Source organism: Crocodylus siamensis, chromosome 5 (genome assembly GCF_052110815.1).
Source record: "Crocodylus siamensis isolate JL-2025a chromosome 5, ASM5211081v1, whole genome shotgun sequence".
Lineage (NCBI taxonomy): Eukaryota > Metazoa > Chordata > Crocodylia > Crocodylidae > Crocodylus > Crocodylus siamensis.
Window position 1 is genome coordinate 182,250,933 of NC_143399.1, and position 23,129 is coordinate 182,274,061.

Genomic DNA, 23,129 nt, shown 5'->3' on the forward strand with positions numbered 1-23,129 from the left:
GTAATTCTGTTTTGACTCTTATGTGCTGTGTGTGGCAAGGCGCTGTTTGTCCCTGCCACTTTAAGGGCCTGAAGCCAGCAGCCAGCAGGTGCCTGATGAGGACAGCCATTTTGGATTCAGGGCTGCCCATATAAAAGAGACATTTTGCTGCTGGAAGGCCAGGCAATAACATCGCCTGGCTGCAAGGCTGCTGGTATCAATTGGAGGTAAGGGCAGGAGCTGTAGAGGATGGTCAGGAGGCTCCTGGTCCTGGGTATGACCTAAAACTGTGCCCTGCCAGAAGTGGGTGGCCTGGTGGGGCTCTCAGTGGTTCAGGAGCCCCCAGGAAATGCCAGGCCAGTTACCACCCTGGTGAAAGGTGGGTTGGGGTGCCTTAACCCCAGCTCCCACCATTGGGTGGGTCAGGTGACAACAGAGGTAGAGGGGGCCACGCATGGCTATGACCACCTGAGCCCACCTGAGGAGGCATGCCCCGAGACCCTGAGTAGCGGGGGCGGTGTGGAGCCCCAAGTAGAGGGGGAGAAGAAATAGAGGGCTGACGGCCCACTATGCATACAGACCCTGAGTGTTACTTGGAAGGGGCCTGAGTGTGCTTAGACTTGGTTGGGTAATTGGCTGGCCACTACCCTGGTGAAGGTTGTGGGAAAGGCCCAACAGATGGTACGTCTGCCACCCAAGGAATGGACTAGCTAAGCCTATGGCCAAAGGGTGCCCACTCCAAGAGGGAGCAAGGCGGTATAAGTTGTTGATAGATGAAAGAGACCCTGTGTGAGAGGGTGGAGTAAATGAGGCCTGAGAGAGAGGTGGGCAGTATGACTGTGTGTGTGACTGAGGCCTGACAGTGTGGCCTAGGCATGCTCTGGCTGTAGGTTGGGGGCACTGTAACATCTGGAGGCCTTTTGCGAGGCTTGGGCCATTGTGTATGGGAGGTATGGAGCCACAGACACCCCCAAATATGGGGGTGCAGTAATGGGCAGCCTCCTGCCTTATTTAACAGCATATTATTATTTCAACAAGGCGAGAAAGGTGGGCGGCATGCCCAGAGGCAGGTGGGGGGCTAGCTGCGGCTTGCAGGGATACCCACTTTGCCACACTGTGCAAGGCCTCTTTCTTTTGAGATCAGGAATATGTTTTCATAGTTATCATATACACAAGTGTAGCAGGTGATGGGTCAGTGAAAGAAAATTGGACCTTATAGATATCTTTATAGGGATTGGTATCCAGTGCAAGAAAGCAATTTTGGAGGGACAGGGCAGGGTGATGAGACTGCAGAGTTGATCGTATGTGTGCTAGTAGAAGACCAGCTCTGATAGGTATGTAAGCTTTAAAGTATGATGATGGGGGTCTACCTAGCTAAGACTTTGAATCTTTTTTTGTCTTTTGTTAGTAACAGCCAGCTGGTTGGCCACCCAGTCATAAGCTTGTGGCAATGTTCAACAGGAAACATGATCAAGAGTTTGTGTGATATTCTGAGACATGCAAGTTCAATTCCTACTCTGTGGGCACTTCTACATGTTCATTAATGTGCCTTAGATACTGCGCATTTAGTTTAGCACTTCCTTAATAAATTATTAACAAAATGCTCAGTACCTAAAGTTATTGTGCAATAGCACTAGTTCAAGGTTATTTATTGAGGCTTACTGTTCATTAGCCTAATAACACTGTGCAGTAGGGTATTAACATGGTTTTTTTCAATGATATGCTACTGTGCAATGTTATTAGGCTAATGTGCAATAAGCATTTCATGTAGATGTGTCTTGTGAGAAGCATATGATTCTGGGAAAGTCACTTAGTCTCTCTCTCTGGTTTAGATTTCCACCTTTGAAATGGGACTTAATTGTACTGCCCCACCTTAAAACACCCTTTTAAGGTAGGACAGTACTTAAAAGTTCTGAAGTATGATAGGGACCATATAAGAATTGTAGCTATATTATTGTATATTGGTTTTAGTTATAGTTCCCAGCTCTTCACATGATTAGATGTGAGTAAAGTGTACTGAGTATGCAATACAACACTACAGAATTAATTAACTCTATGTGGTAACATTTTTCTTGCGATATGTCATTGGAGAGAGGTCTAACATTTCCTTTGTCCTGAAGCAATATTCTGTAAAACAAATTAAGGCAGGGGTGGGCAAAATAGGGCCTGGGGGCTGGATTTGGCCCACCAGGCCATTCTGTCCAGCCTGCAGGACCCCAAAAACATTTAAAAAACATTTATCTCCTCCTGGCTGCACGTCAAAGATGATAGGAGCAGTTGGACCCAGGGGGAGCTGGCAACAGGAGGCAGGAGCCCAGACCCACCCACCATCAGCTATTTCCCTGCTTCCTGCCCCCACCCTGCTCCAGCACCATGTGACTCCAAGCTGGATGGCCAGACGGGGGAGCATGGTGCTGTGCTGGTATGGGGGGTGTGCATACACACAGGCAGGGACAGAGTGCATGTGTGTTTGTAGGGTAAATCCCACATACACATTCCACCATACACACGCATCCACATCCCCTTACACACCCCAGTCACCCTCCCCCACACCCCATGTATCCATACATACTCGCATGCTCCTTCACCCCACATACTCACAGCCCCCCCAAAACCTAAAGCCACCCCCACAACATACAAGAGTAAGACTTCATTTTAAGTTATTGTGCAATCACCTCTATGTACACTACACAAACGCATGTAAACCAGGGCAAAAATATTTATTGAAATCAAATTAATGAATGTTTTAGATGTTCACTTTTTAGAATCTAATTTCGCATTTTTCTGATTCTGAGGTGGCAAAACTGGTGGCAAAGGTCAGGGGTTAGAGGGCGGGACTTCCAGTCCCAAGTTGGTGACCGGGGGCCCCTGTCAAGGGGCAGGGCTACCAATGTGGCCCTCCACAACTTGCCAAAACCCAGTAAGCAGCCTCTAATAATTTCCCATGTTTCTTTTATAGGAGACTTTCTAGAAATATAAAGTAGCATATAATATTGTTTGTATTTTTCAAAAACTTAGTAACATTCTAGTGCTGGAACGTACATGTTATCAGTTTGTTTCAAACTTTTAAAACTACCAGATGCAAAATTATAGTCATTTTAATTAAAATAATCTGGAACCATTCCATTTAATTACTTCATAATAGGCTTCTAAAAATCTAGTTCCCAGTTTTTGGCTGTTTATATTAGATTATAGAAAAAGTGTCTGCTGAAAGCAATCTTGAAATGTTGACTATATATGTATTGGTTTTGGTAGCATAATTTGAATGCACAGAAATCAGAGTACATACACAATTATACTGCAGCATTCATGAAAGACACCCGCATCCCTTTTAGTCCTCTACTTCTTTTTTTAAGGACAGTTAAAAAGGGATGAATTTCTTGCAAATTCAGAATCAATAATGTATATGTTTTCCTGCATGCCTTTTTATGGAGCACTCTCCTAGATGAAGTCAGTATGATTAATTATGTCAGAGGATGCCGTGCAGCAGACTGCAACATCTGCAGGTTACCATAGTAGAGTATGATGTTCCAGCCAAAATTTCAGAAATAAATCAGATAAAACATTCATTCCTACAGTGATTGAATTTGACAAGTCATTGAATGGTTGCATCACTTATGCTTAGAATGATGCTGGCATTTTAGCAATCAGTGGTTTAGTTATTTACATTCAGTATTGTATTTATGGCTTTACTGAACGTAATATATTTAGTGAGAGAGAGAGACTGTCTTAGGCAACTAAACTAAAAGTCTTATGTTCAAGAATCCAGCATAATCTGTATGAATGTTACCCGGGTATACCTGGTTGTGTACCCCCTTCTCCTGCCCCCACCTTGAAGGGAGATGTTGACAGGGCAGGTGCTGTGTGGTGGGAGAACTACTGGCTAGGGCTCTGCGAAATTTCACCAGCCATTTTGTTTCAACACTGTTTTGACCCATTTTGAGGTCAAAACAGCAAAAATGAAATGTAACAAAGGGCTTTGAAACAGCCTTGAAACAAAATGAGGCTAGTTGCAATGTTTTGAAAGTTGAAACATCTTGATCATAGTGCTACAATTGGGCTGAGGATGGGAAGTCAGTCCAGCTGGGCTGAGTTCCCATCCCCAGCTAGATTGGGCTGAGGAAAGGAAATCATCCCAGCTGAGCTGAGTTCCTCTCCCCAGTGCCACCATAGCATTAGGGAAACTCAGCCCAGCTGGGCTGACTTCCCATCCGTGGCACTTGATCGGGACAGAGACAGGAAGTCAACCCAGCTGGGTTGAATCACCATCCTCTGCCTGATTTAGTGCCAGGGATGGGAAATCAGGCCAGCTGGGCTGACTCTCTGTCTCTGGCCAATCTAGTGAAATGTCAAAACAGCCTCACGGTTTCAGTGAAGCAAAACAGAACAGTTGTTTTGAATCTAATTGAAATTCAATATGAAATGCTGTTCCATCGAAACCTCAAAACTCAACATGACATGGAACTGTGCTGTTTCACACAGCCTTACTGCTGGCTACATGCAGTTTCCCCTCCTCCACAGACAGTCAGATCCACACTTTACATCTTAACTATATACAAATTGATTACTAAATATAAGAAGTACAGAAAAATAATGTTAATAAACATATATACAATATATAATCACTCATATGCTCGTGAGACAATGCTATGTTCTATTAATAGCAACTAGAGGATTACCCCATGTCTAGGGCTTCACACTCTAGTTAGGGGGTTAAGTACCCTAGAACAAATAACAAACAGGTACGTAAAGGTGAACCATAAATAAATATCAACAAGGGTGTCACTAGAATATACATAAAGAACAAAACATTTAAACTATCAAGAATATTGTTAATACTTACATGGTCTTATATCACTCCTCAAGATACAGGTAACTATCTCACTTAAGTATTAAATTTAATTTTTAATACTTGTCTTACAGCTTTACATTCTATCAGATCCAAATCTACTTAAACATTAACTATAAATATATAAACATATAAAACATACATATTCTGTTACTGCTTAGCCTCATTATATCAGCCTCTTCAGTTTAGACTTTCTCAACTTAAACTCATAAAACATAAAATATAAACTATATAATACAGGACACCCATTCACAAATATAAGGCACAACCCCCTTTGAATATATATAACTTTTATAAAAAACCCAAAGACCCAGACCCTTCTGGAGCCTTGGCTGTGTTCCCATGGCCCTGGCAGCGGCAGTGGGTGGGGGGAGGATAGAGGGGCTCCAGACTCTTTACCTCACCCCAGGTAGGGGCAGGGCAGCCTCTCCTCCATCTCCTCCTGATTGGTGGGAAAGTCGCACCAATTGCTTGAAGCCCTTTTGAGCTGGCAAGCCAGGCTGCTACCAGTATGTGGACCACATGAATACAAGTCAACATTGTAGTTGGGGTGCAGTGTCATCAGGAGGTGATGGGGAGTCTGTTGTATTATATGAGGGAGAATATTTTTACCTTTGAACAGAAACACTTGTTGGAATACTGGGTGCATCTACACATGCACTTTACTGCAGAGCTGACTAATTAGCTCTGCAATAAACTGTCACTGTCTACACATGTGCCTGTATTAGGTGCAGTAAATTAATTAACTCCACTATAGATAGAACTGTCCAGGACAAGTACTATCCTACAGTGGAGTAGTTATGTGTGCCAAAACACATGTAGACAGTGACTGGGGCTGCCTGGGGCAGGAGAGTCCTACAGTGCAGGGGCTACCTTCAGCTAGCCCTGCACTGTAGTACTCTGTGCCCCAACCAACTCCTCCATAGCATGTTGAGCAGGGGCGGAGTAGCCCTGAGGCAGGCTGACCCCTGGGGTCGCCTGCCAGCTGGGGCTGATTCATCCTGCCTCAGTGTGCTGTAGGCGAACATATAAATGCTGCACCTAGGAGCAATGAACTACAACATGAACTGTGATGGAATTTATTGCCGTATCCTGCTGCCCGTCATGGTAGCAGCCCCTTTGCTGCTCCAGTGGTCAGGCAGGGAGAGGGCCAGACACTGCCTACAGGGTCTCTGGTTGGACAGGGAGCAGGGTCATTCCCTGCTCTGCCCCTGGGGCACCACATCTGGGTCTTCCCGGCTCAGCCGCAGCCAGTCTGTGCTCAGGGCAGCATCTGACAGAATAAGCCCCCTCCTGCCGGGAGAGGGCTGGCCTCAAGCACAGACCAAGCACTGGCTGTAGACCAAGCAATGGCTGCAGACTGAGTGGTGGGCAGACTGTGCTCGGGGTCAGTCACCTCCTGGCAGGGTGGGGCTTATTCTGCTGTACGCTGCCCTGAACACAGGCTAAGTGGCAGCTGCGGCAGGGCTGGGCTGGGCAGATCTGGCTGTGGTGCCTCAGGGGCAGAGCAGGGAATAGCCCCACTCCCTGCCCCCACCCACCCCCCAGAGGCCATGCTGGTGGTATCTGGCTCTATCCCTGCCCAGCCACTCAAGTGGTGAGGGGGAGCTACTGTGACAGGCAGTAACCCCCATTCCCGTTTCCCCAAGAGTGAGCCTTTTCCCAGCAGGGGCCACACTGCTGGGCCAGCAGAGCTGCTGCGGAGCATAGCAGTGCTGCGGGAAGCTTGCAGGGTTCTGACCTAGTCTGGACCCTGGTGCTGCTGCACGCAGCCTGCTGCAGCTCTGCCCATCCCGCAGTGCAGCACTCCCACTGGGAAGTGGCTCATGCTCCCTGACATTGACAGCTCTGCCCACCCCACACTGCAGCACTCCCACTGGGAAGTGGCTCATGCTCCCTGACATTATGACAGGGGCTGTTGCCCCCAACAAGGGCCCTGACCCAGCCCACTGCAGTGATGGGGTGGGGGTACAGCTAGACAGGGCCCCTGTTGGGACGCAGGGATGGGGGTTATTCCTCCGCCCTCCTGTGTCCAGTAGAGGGGACAGCAGAGGGCTTATTCTGCTGTAGGGAGTGAGTGGAGGCTGGGGCAGTGCTCTGGGGAAGTGCTCCTGTCCCTTGCATCAGGGCCAGGGAGTGGAGCACTTCCCCAGAGCTGGCAGAGCCGGTGCCAGCCCCCGGCCCTGATGTGGGGGAGTGCAGCACTTCCCTGGAGCCGGCAGAGCCTGCGCTAGGCTCCCGTCCCAGCCTCTCTGGTGCACAGCCTTGAAAAGGCTTTGTGCAACCACACTTCTAGTTGCATGCGGCCATGCACGCATGCACACACCTTTGAGGGAACCTTGCTGCAGACATGTGCTCACAGTTCCTCAGTCCAGAGAGAACCTTTTTCCTGTTACAAATTGGTTCAACCTAGGCAGGTTAGACTAACCTGCAAAGGTTGAATTAATTCAGGCTCCAGATTTTTGAATGTCTTTCTCTGCCTCACTGCATAGTCTAGGTGCTGTTTTTTACAAATCCAAGGCTTAATGCTGTTCCTTTGCACATTTCAAGATTAGCCGCTTTCCACCTTATGCACTAACTAAGTTTATTTCTAATCTTTGTTTTCTATCCGTTAACTAGTTTTTAACATTTTTCTTCTTGCTCGGTTGTTGCCAAGCTACCTTTTAATAGCCTCTCATGAGAGAATTTATCTAGAGTTTTATGATAGAATAAATAAATGAAATGCAGTAGTTGTTTATTATCCACTGTTTGGTTAATTTTTTTCAAATAAGTCTGTTTTCAAAGAGGCACAATTAACTCTTACAAAAACTGCTAAATTTATCTCAATCACATTCATTATGTGCTTTATAACTCTCTGTAATGAATGCAGTGTCGTACTCTGACAGTCATTACAGAGGAAAATATGGAAATATTTTAACATTTAGGATAAGCTTCTTTAACCAAAGAAGTTGCTTGGCTTGTCAGTCTGTGGGGAAGCAGGAATGCCTAAAGACAGCTGCACCATTTCAGCAGAGATATTTAATGATTCCCCAGAGTGGAAGAAATGCAGATTTCTTTCTGACACTAGGAGGCATAAAGTATTCCCACCAGAAATCAGGGAAATAGAACAAGACTGTTTTAATCCCTAGGGATCCAAGAGCCTCTATACTATCTTCCCCCACTTTCCCTGCTAACCTCTGCATGCTATTCAACTGCTCTGTGAATTTATTTTAAAGTATTATGAAAGATGATGGGTTTAATCTAAATTTCTGAAACCATTATATTTTAACCATCATGAAAATTTAAATTTTCCAGATGCATTGCTTTGAGTGTTCCTTGATACTGTATGCAAAAACAGCTGAGTTGATAAACACATACACAATATGAATTCCTAAAATGCAGGAAAGTGATTGGAAAACATCACTTGCAAGGAGAGAGTATTTTAGGCCTATGCCATTGGGAAGTGATTGGTTTAATGCTCATGTCCATACATTTCAGTATCCTGAATCTACAGGACACCACAATAAAGACTTACTCATCTTCTGAGTAGGAAGAAGGGAGCTAAGTTAGGCTTTAATAGTATCTGGTACCATAGGACTCTGCCTTAGAGTAACCACAGCTGTCAAAGCCATTGTTTTCAGAAATGATTTTGCACACAGTTAAAAGTCATTAGAAGTTACTGGGTCTCACAATACAAAAGCATAGTGAGAATTTTCCAGTCTTTCAATTTATCCAGTGAAGAGCATCAGATACTAGTAAAAGTTATTAACTGAACTATTTTGGGGGGAAATGAAAGACATTTTCAGTTAGATTGTGACCTCTGTGGATAGCTCGTCATAAAAGCTTCTTGCAGTTTGGCCAAGAAATGAATACCAGTGCCTCCATTCTGTAAATCTTTTCAAACAGATTTTTAAAAGATGAATGGCATATTTACAACACACATGGTGCTACCTGGTCAGAACCATAGGGAAGATTTATGTGAGCTTATACGAGAATTTTCTAGTTGTAAGCCAGAAGTTTTTTTCAAAGACTGTTGGACATACATCTTTTCTGTTCCTCTGAGGAAATGCTTCCTATTTCCACACCACTATTTCCACACCACAATTTGAAAGGAAACAACTAGACTTATAGAATGGTTTGTAATGACACATTAAGAGTAAGGTTGATCATTGAAGGAAAAGGAAATGCAGTATCTACATTTTATCTTATTATATAAGCTGTAGACATGCTATATATAGGTCATTTAACTTTTTGAAACAAGATTTAGAGGGGGGAGAAAGAACTGATTAATGTTTATTTTACTTAAAGGAGTTCCCAGATTATAATGGAAAGACAATGTGTTGTCATTAGGATATAGTGGAAAAGGGTAAGGTATTTGGTTAGATTTTGACTCTTTAAAAGTGAAAGTCTGGATCAGTGTGCTCATAAAAAACTGGACAGGGAATATCGTTGTATGCTTTCTTTCTACAACACCACATTTAATTTAGAAAAATGTTAGACTTGTACATTACAGAAGTATTAAATATGCATGGGAAGATGATTAAAGACTAGAAATTCAATCATCTCAGACAAAATTCTACCCTTAAACTTGTATATGCAATTCCCATGTTCCATATTGGCTTACCTATTATGGTATTATTAAAGGCCATCCAAACAGGTTTTTTTGTGCAAGTGACAAAAAAAAAAAGTGAAGGAATGATGTCTTGGGGCTGAAATCTATGAAACTTGAACTATTATAATGGATTACTAATGTAGGTATATAGGACATGCCAACATGGCATACGTTATTCTGCTAAGCACTGTGCTGACAAGCAGGAAGATTTCTGTCATAAAGAACTTAGAACGTAAATAGGGAATCTCTGATATTTTCTTATGACTTGTATCTTTTTTCCCCCTAGAGCATAAGGGCTTCTGGTCTGGTTCTTCTGGAAACCATCCTTTTTGGAACACTCCTCCTGTACTTCCCGGTGAGTTAAGGTGCTATTTTGAAAAAGGGTATTACTGATAAAATTCTAAAACCTAACATCAGTTGCTTGTGTGACTAATATAGATATCAAAATTGTACATATTAGTTAAGCTAACATAACTGTAGCAACTTGCCATTTATCAATATAGATGTTTAAACATAAAATATTTGTGATTAATTCCCTTCCAGGTATGGGGAATGCAAAAATGAAAAGATTGCACATTACAATTGATATAAGCAATGATTTTTTTAAAATACATAAATATCAAATTTGTGAGGCTGTCTATTGTTTGTTTCCACTTGGGAAGAATATTAATATTGAATTGAGCTTGAATATATCTGTTGCTACTATGGAGTTTGTTACAAAGCTGGGGAGCTACTTAAGTATATTGTTAGCAAGTATTTATTAAATGTTTCTGAAACTGTTCACTGAAATCTGGAATAATAGGTGTTTGGAAAATGGGTGGTTGTTATTTTTATACCATAAGTGGGCACAGAGCAGTATAATGTAATGCAGCAGAGAAGACACACTAAGTAGTTCTTTTAACTGGCAATGGGTTTTCTGGAATTTTTTTTAAGGGGAAGCAGTAAGGTGCTTTACTTGTTATACAGTCTTAAGCATCTGAAAGATGATACAAAACTGAAAGTTGGGCAAAGGAGCCTTTTAAATGGCTCTGCTGCCCCCTCATCAGCCTCTGAATTCCCCGTCCACCTTCCAGTTGGCCGCTCCATCCCCAGATCTCTGCCCTGGCGCCTCTCCCAATTAGCCTGAGAACAGCCACAGTAGTGGGATAGGGGTGAGGGGCATTCCACTCATTGCCTGTTTCCAAGCTCCCTGCAGCTTGTGCCACCTGTGGACACCTGGATCCAGCCCCCACCAGGCCCCACGGCTGCCTAACAACTCCTCTTCCTCTCCCCCACCTCTCTCTACTGCCCCTCCTTCTGTTCAGGGGCCTAGAAGGGGTTGGATCTGGATGCACAGGGCTGGCTTGGTCTGCAAGGACCCCAGGACCAGGCAGGAGGGGGAACCCTCCCCAAGGGTGCCTCCTTCACTCTTGAGCTGATCAGCGCAGCGATCCAGGGTTTGAGGGGATGATTGTTGTGACAGGGGAGTGATCTTGGGGTAGAGGGGGAAATTCAGGGGACTGGGGGCCATTTGGGGGGTAGAGGAGGGAGCAGCCTCACAGCTGCCCACCCATCCCATCCACTTCCTCCCTCCTCACTCACCCCATCCCACCTACCTGTTGTCTGGCTGTTCCCAGGTGTCAGTCCAGGGCCATAGAATCTTGAATCATAGCTAGTCCACCTAGGAACCTCCTTGGATACTGGGGGACCACAGATTGGTGGCTTTATCTCAGGTGAATACCTAGAAGTTAACTGCAGCTAGGTAGCACAGCTCAAAGATAATCTTTGCCTGAAGTGGCTTAACTTTAAGATTCTTAGAAGGCATTTAGCACATGGTAATGAGCCTTACTGTGTCATCATTCCAAGTTTAAGTACTCTTAACATGGTCTAATTGTAATGTGTAATCTCACTCACTCAAAGAGGTCACAGAAGAAGGCTTAGGAAGAGATGGAGGCTGGTATGGGATAATGGATTGCTTTGAACATGGTACTGTTGTAATATAGTTTCCCTGGTAGCCAAAATACTTATGTGGCTCTACAGAGCACCAGCCAGTTAATGAAGAACTGGAAAGCAAAATGCCTTGCCAAACACAAAAACACTGCAAATATGTAAAAAGAGGGGTGATGAATGGCATAATAAATACATTCTCCCTGGAGATTTTTCTATATTATTGTTCAAACTGTGTTACTCTTAGATTATAGGGTTAAAATACATGTGTTAATTGTTAGGATACTTCTATTTAAAATTTCATCTTTTACTTTGGTTGTTAAAATGGGGGCAGCTTTTTGAATATTTGTGAATTGCAGATGTTGCCATGAGAAACTACTAGCAAGAGACATGTTAAGGCCAGTCAGATAGGGCATTTTTACATGTGCTCCAGGGTGGCGGGGAAGGGAGGCACTTTAATTAGGGAGCGCTTTTAATTAAAAGCATCCAAGTGGCATGTATATCAGTGAAAATATGTATATAAAAGCAAAAGTATATCTTAAAAATGGTGGTGAGGCAGTTTGAACTAAAGCTCACTGAACAAGCTTTAGTTTAAAGAGCTCTGCTGCCATTTTTTGGTGTGGGGACACTAATACACATGATGCCAGAGTCTGCTGGAGCTTGTTTATTTGCATGCTCCAAATGGCTCAATTAATAGTGTGCTCTGACATGTTGGATTTCCCTGCACATGTATAGGAGCTCAACAGTCTTGGAACAAAAATGTAATCATGATTTATGTATTCAGAGTTGTACAGTTGCTATTTATTTCTTATTGTCCCTCCCCTGCAAAGGGCCAAAATGGCTCTTATGCAATCAGAGTGATGGGGAGAGGAAAAGCGAAACGGATATTATTGTGTCTCCTATCATTCAGGGAAAAGGAACATGCCATCCAATCCAAGCACTGGGCAAGATTACAGTGTATAGAGGGGGGGATATAGGAGGCCCTATGTGAGATATACCAAAGAGCTTAGTTCCACTCTTGCTTTGCTTTCTTACCAGTTTGGCTGCCCCTGATCCTTCATGTTTATCTCTAGCTGTTGGTCTTGACCTAATTTCTTCTCTCACAGACTTTGGTCTTATGAGGATATCTGCCTTTGGGGTCACTGTTTGGGTGCTCAGTGTCATTGGATGTTTATATCCTTGGTAACATAATATATTCTCCATCTGCAATTGCATGAAGGTTAGAATCATAAAATCACTGAGTCGGAAGGGACCTAGACAGATCATCTAGTCCAACCCCCTGCCAAGGGCAGGAAGGAGCACTGGGCGTGGGAGGGGTCACAAGACCCCGCCAGGTGCCTATCCAGTCTCCTCATGAAAATCTCCAGGGAAGGTGAGAGCACCACCTCTCTGGGAAGCCTATTCCAGGCTCTGGCCACCCTTACAGTGAAGTAGTTCTTCCTAATATCTAACCTAAACCTATCCTCCCTCAGCCTGTGGCCATTGTTCCTGGTGACTCCAAGGGGGGCCCTGGTGAACAGACTTTCCCCGAGACCCTGCTGCTGGCCCCTGATAAGGTTGTAGGCGGCCACAGGATCCCCCCTCAGTCTCCTCTTGTGGAGACTGAAGAGATTCAGGTCCCTCAGCCTCTCCTCATAGGGCTGGCCACAGAGGCCCTCAGCCATACGAGCGACCTCCTCTGGACCCTCTCCAGGTTCTCCACGTCCCTCCTGAAGTGCGGTGCCCAGAACTGGACACAGTACTCCAGCTGCGGCCTGACCAACACCACATAGAGGGGGAGCAAGACCTCTCTGGACCTGTTAGCGATGCCCCTGTTGATGCATGAGAGGGTGCGGTTGGCTCTGCCTATTGCTTCGTCGCATTGGCGACTCATATTCATCCTGGAGTCAATCCCAACTCCAAGATCCCTCTCTGCCTCTGTGCTGCTGAGAGGGTCAGCCCCTAACCTATAACCATAAAGCTGGTTCCCTCTCCCCAGGTGCAGCATCCTGTAATTGTCCTTGTTGAACCGCATCCTGTTCAGATCCGCCCACTTCTCTAACCTACCCAAGTCTGCCTGGATGTGGTCCCTGCCTGCTGGTGTATTTGCTTTACCCCACAGCTTGGTGTTATCAGTGAACTTGAACAGGGTGCACTCCACACCCTCGTCCAAGTCGCTGATGAAGATGTTGAACAGCACTGGCCCAAGGACCAAGCCCTGGGGGACTCCGCTGCCCACACCCTCCCAGGTTGACATCGACTCGTCCACCACCACCCTCTGGATGCACCCCTAGAGCCAGTTTGCCACCCATGTGACTGTGCATTCATCAATGCCGCAGTCCCTCAGCTTGCCCACCAGAATTGGGTGGGACGCTGTGTCGAAGGCCTTCTGGAAGTCCAAGGAGATGACATCAACTTCCTTCTTCCCATCTAAGCTCTTTGTTACCTGGTCATAGAGAGAGACCAGGTTAGTCAGGCAGGATCAGCCTTGCACGAACCCATGCTGGTTACCCCTGAACATCACTTCCCCTGCAGGGCTCTCACAAATGTAGCCCTTGATAATTTTTTCAAAGACCTTCCCCAGGATAGAAGTGAGGCTGACTGGCCTGTAGTTGCCAGGCTCTTCCTTCCTCCCCTTCTTGAAAATAGGGACCACACTGGCCCTTTTCCAGGCCTCAGGGACTTGGCCTGAGCACCAAGAGTCCTCGAACAGCCATGCCAATGGCTCCGCAATGACACCAGCCAATTCCCTTAGCACCTACGGATGAAGGTCATCCGGGCCCACTGACTTGGACACATCTAAGCCCTCCAGATAATCCTTAACTAGATCTGAACTAACAGTCGGGGGACTCGCATCCTTCCTGGGCCTCTCTACGCTGTCACCCGAGAGCACCCCATTGTCAGCAGACAGGAACACAGAGGCAAAGAACTTGTTGAAGAGTTCTGCCTTCTCTCGCGCATCTGTCACCAACTGCCCTGCCCCGTCCCGTAGGAGTCCAATGTTACCCCGAGACTTCTTGCTACCTATATACTTGAAGAAGGACTTTTGTTATCCTTAATCCCAGAAGCTAATCTAAGCTCCAGTGCTGCTTTAGCCTTCCTCACCAAATCCCTACAAGCTCGGGTCAGGGAGGTGTACTCCTCCTTTGTCCCTGCCCGTTGCTTCCACTGCCAGTACACTTTTTTCTTTGCCCTTAGGCCAGGCTGGATATCCATGCTCAGCCATGAAGGTTTCTTGGACCCTTTTTCTGCCTTCCTGTGCAGAGGAATTGCATCCTGCTGCGCCCCAAGGATAGCCTCCTTGAGGAAGGGCCACCTTTCCTGGACCCCCATACTAGCTACCCCCTGGGCTCTGAGTGCCTCCCTGACTACTGCCCTGAGCACATTGAAGTTGGCTTTCCTAAAGTCAAGCATTTGCGCTGTGCTAGTTACCCTTCCCACCTTTCTCTGAATGGAAACTGGATCATTTCATGGTCACTGTCCCCTAGCCTCCCTTGTACTAGCACCTCCCCCATCAGGTCGTCCCCGGAGGCTAACACCAGATCCAATATGGCGTTTCCCCTAGTGGGGACGAGTACCTCCTGCACAAGGTGTAGGTCCTGTACACACGTCATGAACCTTTGTGAGCGGCTAGAGCTGGTCGACTGCTCCTCCCAGTTGATGTCAGGGTAATTCATATCACCCATGACCACAACATCCTTTGCATGCATGGCCTCCCTCAGCTGCCTGGAGAATTCCAGATCCAGCTCTTACTCCTGATGTGGTGGCCTGTAGTAAACCCCTACCAAAAGTTGATGGATCTGGCCATTGTGGTCCAAGCAGTCACAGCCTCTAGGCTTGTGTAAGGAAAAAACAGGAAGATGTCAATGGTTGAAACATTTCTCTCACTTTTTACTAGCATTCAAAATTGGTCTGTTACAGCTGGGACAAAATATAGCAAAATATAGCAACACATCTTTGGTCACCAAGAATGCATCATCATGGTGTTCTGCTTGCTGTGGTCAAGTTCAGTGTCCCTATATCCTGATGTTCAAAGTTTCTATAGGACTGGTCTTTGTAACCTGATGGACTGCCTCTCACACTGTGACCAGGCACTCCTATGATGGCTTTGTTACAGTAAAACACTGAAACTATCAAAGAGAAAAGAGCCAGGAAAATAATCAGTTTTATGAAAAAAATGTAAGTGGTTTTCATATTTGTTTCAACATTTGGTTTTGTTCTGATGTGACACAAGACTAAGAATCTACAAACTCGAATGTGTTAAGTGTGGTTTAAACAAGGACAATGGATTCTTATCCCATTCTCTGAATTAGCTTTTGTGACCCTTTTGTTCCAATGGGTTCTTTGCTTGTATGCCTCTCCCAGCACTGTCCCTCTCCCCACTTTCTCTCTCTCCTTTTTCCTCCTTTCTTATTCAGATCACTTACTGCACTACACGCTGATCTATGCTGTCCTTTCCTAGCATCAGATGAAGTGAACTCAAGTTCATGAAAGCATGTACTCTATATACATCTTATTTAGTTAATCTACAATGTGCATATTTATCCAGCCTTCTGCCTGACTTCAGACTAACATAGATAACTACCTCTCTAAACAATAAGACCATTCAAAAACTTTCATGAAATAATAAAGGGATGAAAGAGAGTGAGGAAGCATGAGCACACACCTCATTCCAGCATAGGCAATAGCCAGATAGCTCAGATAGTCACCTATGAGGTAGAGACCCAGGTTAATTTTTTGCTATGCCTGATTTGGAGCTGGGATTTGAACCTCTCAAGTGACTGCCCTAACCATCAGGTCAACTGTTTCACTCAGTTTCTCTAATTGGAGCTGTTCAATGTTGTATTACTTAAATATTAATTGGACCAGAGTTAGTTGCAGTTGTTAGTTGTTGGTGTAGTTGCCTGCATTGTGTGAAACCTAAGCTCAAGTCTTTGTTCTGGGCGGGCATGTGTACATGTGTGCTTTAATGCATTAGCCTATTTTAATGCGCATTAAAGGATCACTAAAAACCATGGGCACTTTTACATGGGCTTCAGGGGTGGTGGTGGGGTGGGGGGAGGCCTCTGAAAGCCACTCTAAAGCACTGCTGTGTCTTGTGTATCAGTGTCCCTATGCTTAAAAATGGTGGTGGGTGCACTTGAACTAAAGTTTGCTCAACAACCTGTAGCTAAAGAGCACTTGCTGCCATTTTTAAACACTGCGATGCTGATACACAAGATACAGGAGGCTGCTGAATTGTGGCAATTTCATCACTCCAGCAGAATTAATCGAGTCTGCTCTGACACACTGGGATTCCAGCATGTTGGAGCAGCCTCTGTGCTTGTGTATAGGTGCCCCATGCTATTTAGTTAGTGTGCATTAAAATAGGCTAATGCATATTTAAAATGTGCTCTTTAGTTAATGTCTACTAAGACAGGCTAATGTGTATTTTCCTAGTACTTCAGAACAGAGATCTCCTGTACATGTGCAAGAAGGCTGCTCCAACCCTCTGAATTCCAGCACATTAGAGCAGACTCCATTAATTGAGTCTGCTGGAATGTGGAAATTAACATGCTTAGCAGTGTCCTGCATCACGTGTTTCAGCATCCCTGCACTGAACAGTGGTGGCAGGGCACTTTAATTTAAATTTGGTTTGATGAATTTTAGTTCAAAGTGCCCCACCACCATTTTTCAGCACAGGGATACTAATGCACATGATGCTCCAGCCTCTTTTATTAGCACGGCTCTTGGAGCTGTGCTAATTCAAACACTTCCCCACGCCTCCTGGAGCATGTGTATAAATGCCCAGAGGTACTAGATTTAATGTGCAATAACTGAAGTATGTTAATTCACATGTAGATGCGACCAGGCAGTAAGAAAGCAGCTTGAACCTATATTCCAAAGCCCAGGTTTCCTCCACTAAGTCACCTGGCTGTCAACTAATCCACTGTGGGCTTCTCTCTGGTTTTGACAAGAAACTCCAACCTAGGCATTAGAAAATTTCCACCAAAAAATTAGGTCTTAATGAATTGGAATTTTCTGATGGAAAATTGTTCTTCTGGAGGGAGAAAAAACAAATGAACCCTAATAGCTTTACTATCCACCCTTGGGGAGGCTTGTGATACAGACCTTTGACCAGAGCCTATCTGAACTGTAAAAGCCATTCTTTTAAGATCTGAGAATGACCACTTCTAATAACTCATGTTGTTCAGAATCCAAATGCAAACACATATCTAGATTTCTTTTTATATCAATTGTTTTCTCCCACATGCTCTCTGGTTGGGCTTTTTCTCACTCTCACACAATTAATCACTAATCAAGCTATTACTCCTAATACCCAAGACAAAAAAAAGCAAAGGAAAGATTGCTATTTCTATTTTTAAATATTTAGAGAGCGGCTTAGATACCATGGTAATGGAGATCTACAACTTAGACAAACAAATACTTTTTGAACCAGTTTTGAAACTAGGCTTCTGTAAAGTGAAAAGGATATGGGTTGATGCATCGATTTGGAAAGAGTCTAGAGCAGACAGAGCAACAAAAATTGTTAGAGGCCTGGGGGGAGAGTTAGGGTTAGGGTCAGCGAAATTGTGGAACCTCCATCCTTGGAAATTTTCAAGAGAAGGTTAGATGGACACTTGGTTGGAAAGGTTTACTCAGGGATAATCCTGTTGTGAGGAGGGGCTGGACTACATGACCTTGTGAGGTTCCTTCCAGTCCTACTTTACTACAGTCCTATAACCTGACCCCCAGTTATCTTTCCTGCTTGGTGCAGTGGGCTGGACCTGATGATCTTCCAAGGTCCTTTCTAGCCTTACAATCTATGAACCAGTATCAATATCCATGATTTTTTGGAGCACCACATTACAGGCTTCATTATCTTTTGCTCTCAGGCACAAAAGTGGATCATTAAATGAGATGTCAGAAACAGAGATGCCTGTTCTGTATGCAGAACTCTGTTGTTAAACCTGTGAGCAGGAAGAGGCTGCCTTTTCGGAGGTGGAATTTGTGACATTCTACCAGAAGCATAGCAATGTGGCTGTGAACCCAGGGCAGCTTCCACACACAGGAACAGAAGTGACTTCCTGTTGCTGACTTTGGTGTGATTGTGTGGCTGTGGTGGTTGCCATTTTTTTTTCCAGTCTGCCTCCCTTTCTCCCTGCCAACTCAGTGCCCAAGGAGGCTGCCTGGATCACCCTGCCCTAGTTATGCCACTGTATTTTACTGTATATAGACTGTATCAAAGTCTGTACTAGTCAATGAGAGGAAGCGCATAAAATAAAAAATATCAGGCCTGAGTCTGATCATTCATAAAATAAATGAATTATTTGTACCCAGCTGGCATTCATTCACATTTTCTGTCATACAAAATGGGTGGAGTGTGTATTCCTGATTGTCATATTGGACAAAATTTACATACGCACAACAGCTCCCCTGATCAAATTTACATAGTCATCAGCTGTCTTGGTCAAATCCTTTATTTACTCTGCTAATTTGGATTTTTGTTTCTTTTAAAAGGTCAAAGAATATATATATTTTTAAACTCAGTAAGTCAGAATAAATTTAAAGAAGTAATAACAGATTGAGAGAAGTCACGAAAGAGATAGAAATGCCCAGGAATAGGATAGTTTTTATTTCATGATCAGAAGACTACAGTGGGAATAGTTATTTTTCTGTTAAATGGTAGATGACAATTTTAAAGCTTAAAGATGGGTGAACATCTCAACTTGCACTTTTAGTCTTGCTGCCAAGCAAGTTAGTTGTTTGTCAGACATTTTGCTGCTTGTTGGTACATAGCTATACTGTACACAGCCAGCCCCAAATGTCTCTCTCCCCTTCATTTTATTCAAGTTGAATCAATATCCTGTATTTCCTTGGTTTTGATTCTTTTTGCACAGAGAAGAGAGAGAGCGAGCTAGTTGTGGGTTCTGATTTTGTTAGAAGTGGATGTGGAAAGCCCTGTTTCTATCTTTTGCTTTATGTCTTTGTTCCACTCACAAACCTAGAACAACCCTGCATACATCTTTTTATCCCAAGAAGTGCTTCAGGATTGCAGCCAGAAGTGGTGGACACTACTTTATTAGTTTGTAATTCAATGAAAATTCCTGTCTGTAGGAGGAACTATGTATTGGCTATCTCCTGCCAGTTTCGGGTTTTTTGTTTGTGTTTGTCCTTCACTTTTTGCAGTCCTTCTCATGTTCAAATGCTGTTCCAGTTTTGCCTCCTTTCAAGTTGGCCTCCTTGCTTATAATTTTTCTTTTGTCATCCCTATCTTTGTTTGTTCAAGCATTTATGCCACATAGGACCTGAGTGCAAAACCATTATCAAGGTCACAACTTAGCTCAATTTGGATACTAGTCAGTGGGTGTGTCTAAATGTTCATTAATGCACAGTAGTTACTGCACACTTAATTTAGTACTTGTATAATGAAACATTAAATAACTACGCAGTAACTGAAGTTACTGCACGGTAGCACTGGTGAATGCCTTTTTAGTGATACTAGTGAGCAGTAGCCTAATAATACTGTGCAGTAGTGTATTAGTACTGTTTAAGCTGTGACACTACTGCACAGTTACCATCTTGTGTAGATGCACCCAGTTTCAAATTGAATTGCTGGGTCCTAGGTGCTTTTGAGTCTGCATAGCATCTGGCCACTGAGTTTCTAGCTCAACATCTATATAGGTTGCTCTTGCTCCCTGTCTAAGCCCTTGTTTGGGCTGCAGGACTCCTATCCACACTAGACCCAAAAAAGAGTACTTCAGACCTCTCAAGCTATTCTCTTCAGTTGCTTTCAAACCCTGCTCCTGAATTCAAACAAACTGTGGGTGTTGTGGTTTCTGGGGACAGTGTGGCAGGAGGGCAAGAAATGCAGATTTAGCAAAGAGATGTTTCTTTTCTATGTGCAGTTAAGAATCTAAGTACACAAATATAGAATAGAAGGGATATCTGGCTTGGTAGCACTGATGAAAAGGATCTAGGAGTTAAGCTAATTTCCACATTCAAGCTTAATGGTAAAAGGAATCATAAAGCAGCAAGCTATATGTGGAAGGCTTGAAGGAACTAGGTATGTATTAGTTTGAAGAAAAAGAGGTCAAGGGAAAGTAAAACAGAGCTTTCAACTATTTGAAAAACTGCCACAAAGAAAGTGGTGAAACACTGTTCTCCCGTGCCTCAAATAGCATGTGGGGTTATATAGCAGCAAAGCAGGTTTAGATCAAATTTCAGAAAAAATCTCTTTGTTGTAATAACAATAATCAATTGGAATAAACTGCCCAGGGAAACTGAGGAATCACCTTCATTGGAGGCTTTCAAGAAGAGGCTGGATAGGCATCTACGTAGGAATGACATTTCTGCATCTCTGATTTAGCCACACTGCTTCTCTGAAAAAAAACCCCTATTTGTTGACCCTTGCATGTGGCTCGTGATTCGTTCTGAAAACTGTTTTTTCTCTATCTAGAACCTATTCAGCTCCATTCACCTGCAATTTCAACAATCATCATCATAACCTCTGTAAGCAGATACCTCTATGTTGTAATCACTCATGCTATTATCTATTTCATCTTAAATGGGTAGGTGATGGATTAGATTCACAAAAGACTTCTGGGCCAGTTTCTGTTGGTGCTCAGTCAGGACCTGATTTCCAGCAGCTTGCCACACCTCTTGCCAGATTTTTAAGATATTTGGAACCAAACATTTATCTTTTGCAATTATGGTCACTTCATTGATGCCTAAAATAGAACAGGGGTCTTTTAAAAATAACTGGCTTTGGCTTGGACAGTTGCTTTCCCTTTACATTATCTTTAAAACTGTGTAATATCAGTATGTAATTTTTGCATAATGTATGTAATATCAGTTTTGCAAATGGTACTTTGTGCAGTAACTTTATCTAGTTCTTGAAAGGGCACTGAGGAGTTTTAAGAGCAACCAAAATCCTAGTGGTGGAACACTTGTAAATGCCTTTAGCACACTTCTTACATGGGCTCCAGTAACTTCACTTGTCATCAGGCTGGTGGAATAGATATACTGAGTGACATGTGACTCGCTAAAGCTCATGCAGCATTTCAGTAAAAAAAGTCAAATATTCAGTGGGTATGTCCGGATCTCTACTTCCATGCTTTAGCCATAAAAAATACTCTGCCCTATTTCTGGGCTATGTTGTCCTTCTTTTCAGCTCCCTGTGTATAGACTTTTAATTAGTAGCATGACCTGACATTTTTATTATGAGAAGGGAATAGGAGGTAATGGCTTTTCTTCTCTAGAATGACCTGCCTATGTTGTTATCAGGGATACAGGTCTTCTGTTTGTGACAGAAAAACACGGTGAAACTGAATTTTGCTTGTTTTAAGGTGAAAACCTGGATTCCTTCCTTTAAAGGAGAAAAACCCAGGAAACAGTGGATTTCTCCTTGAAGGCTGACAGAGTTCCAGCCTGCAGCATGCTGCAGGGAGTGGGAGGAGAGCGGTCAGGCATGTGTGCACATACATCTGGCAGTGGCAGGGGATGGAGGAGAGGATTGAGGCCCCCATAGGGAGGGAGGGAGGGAATTGGGCAGGGCTGAGGCTGGGGCTGCTACTCAGCCTGGGTGGTGTGTGGGGCTTGGGGCCTGGGGCTGATATGTGCAGCTGTAGGGCCTGTGTGGGGAAAGGGATGGGGCCATGGGTGACTTATCCAGAGGTTGAGGAAGAGCTGGCTCCCCACTACTGTGTGCACTTCTGGGGTGTATGGGGGCACATGGCCCCCAGATTTGTGCATGGGGCAGAGTGGGCTTCCCTTTGTGGGCTCAGGCTCCCTGCCCTGCTGCTGTAATTCCAGGGCCTCTGCAGCCCAGCAGGTGGGACCTGGCAGACCAGGGCAGGGAAGCTTTGTGCTACTGCTGCAAGCCCCCTGTTGCCATGGCAAGGGACCCCCTGCCTGCCCATTAGCAGGAGGTTGGCAGCATGGATTTATAGCGATGCACCCCCTACCAAGGCAGGGAGTGAGTGCCTTGCCATGGTAGCATGGGGCTCACAGTGGCAGCATTGAGCTTGCCTGCCCCGCTCTGCCCTGCCATGCTGGGCTGCAGAGGCCCCCAGTAGGGAGGGCAGCAGGGCAGGAATTTTGAGTCTGCAGCTGGCAGCCTGTATCTGCCCGCGATGGGCTCCACTCTGGCCAGTCACCTGTAGGGGAGGGGGAGCTGTTGCCTCCCACATGTGGCAGCCAGGGGAGGCGGTACTGGGGGGGCGGGCAGCGGGCTGCAGACCCAGGTCCCTGGCTTTGTAACCCTGGAAACTTGCAGTCCCCTCCAGCTCTGCTGGGGGGTGGAGGTCTGTGGGTGGGGAGTCAGGGGCATCAGCAGGGCCAGGGCGCTGTGAGTGGGGTGTGAGGGTCGCTGGCAGGACTGGCTGCATTGGGTGGGGGGACTGTGGGTGGGTAGTGAGGCGCACCAGCTAGGTCGGGGGGTTTGTAGGTCAGGAATGGGAGGCAATGGTATGGGCAGGGCACCGGCATGTCAGGGCTGCTCACTCAATGCCACAAAGCAGTGGGTGGGCACAGCCGCAGCAGGTCACAATTTATAAGTATTTAGAATTTATTTTATTGTAGTGATTGAAACACTGGTAGGCTCCAAATTGCTTTAAAATTGTAAATATATCAATAACAAATAGTGTTCAACCTATATATATATATATATATATGTATATGTATATGTATATGTATATGTATATGTATATGTATATGTATATGTATATGTATATGTATATGTATATGTATATGTATATATATATGTATATGTGTATATATATATATATATATATAGTGGTGTTTCATTTTAATCATGGAAAAACA

At 44.6% G+C, this 23,129-nt stretch overlaps 1 protein-coding gene across 1 annotated transcript in view; it reads left to right on the forward strand.

The window, feature by feature from the left end:
- GPR158 (G protein-coupled receptor 158) overlaps positions 1-23,129 on the forward strand; it is a 394,899-nt gene that overhangs the window by 224,148 nt on the left and 147,622 nt on the right. The window contains exon 5 of the mRNA XM_090047374.1: positions 9,706-9,774. Within this exon, the coding sequence (XP_089903500.1) occupies positions 9,706-9,774 (69 nt within the window). The remainder of the gene's footprint in view (positions 1-9,705; positions 9,775-23,129) is intronic.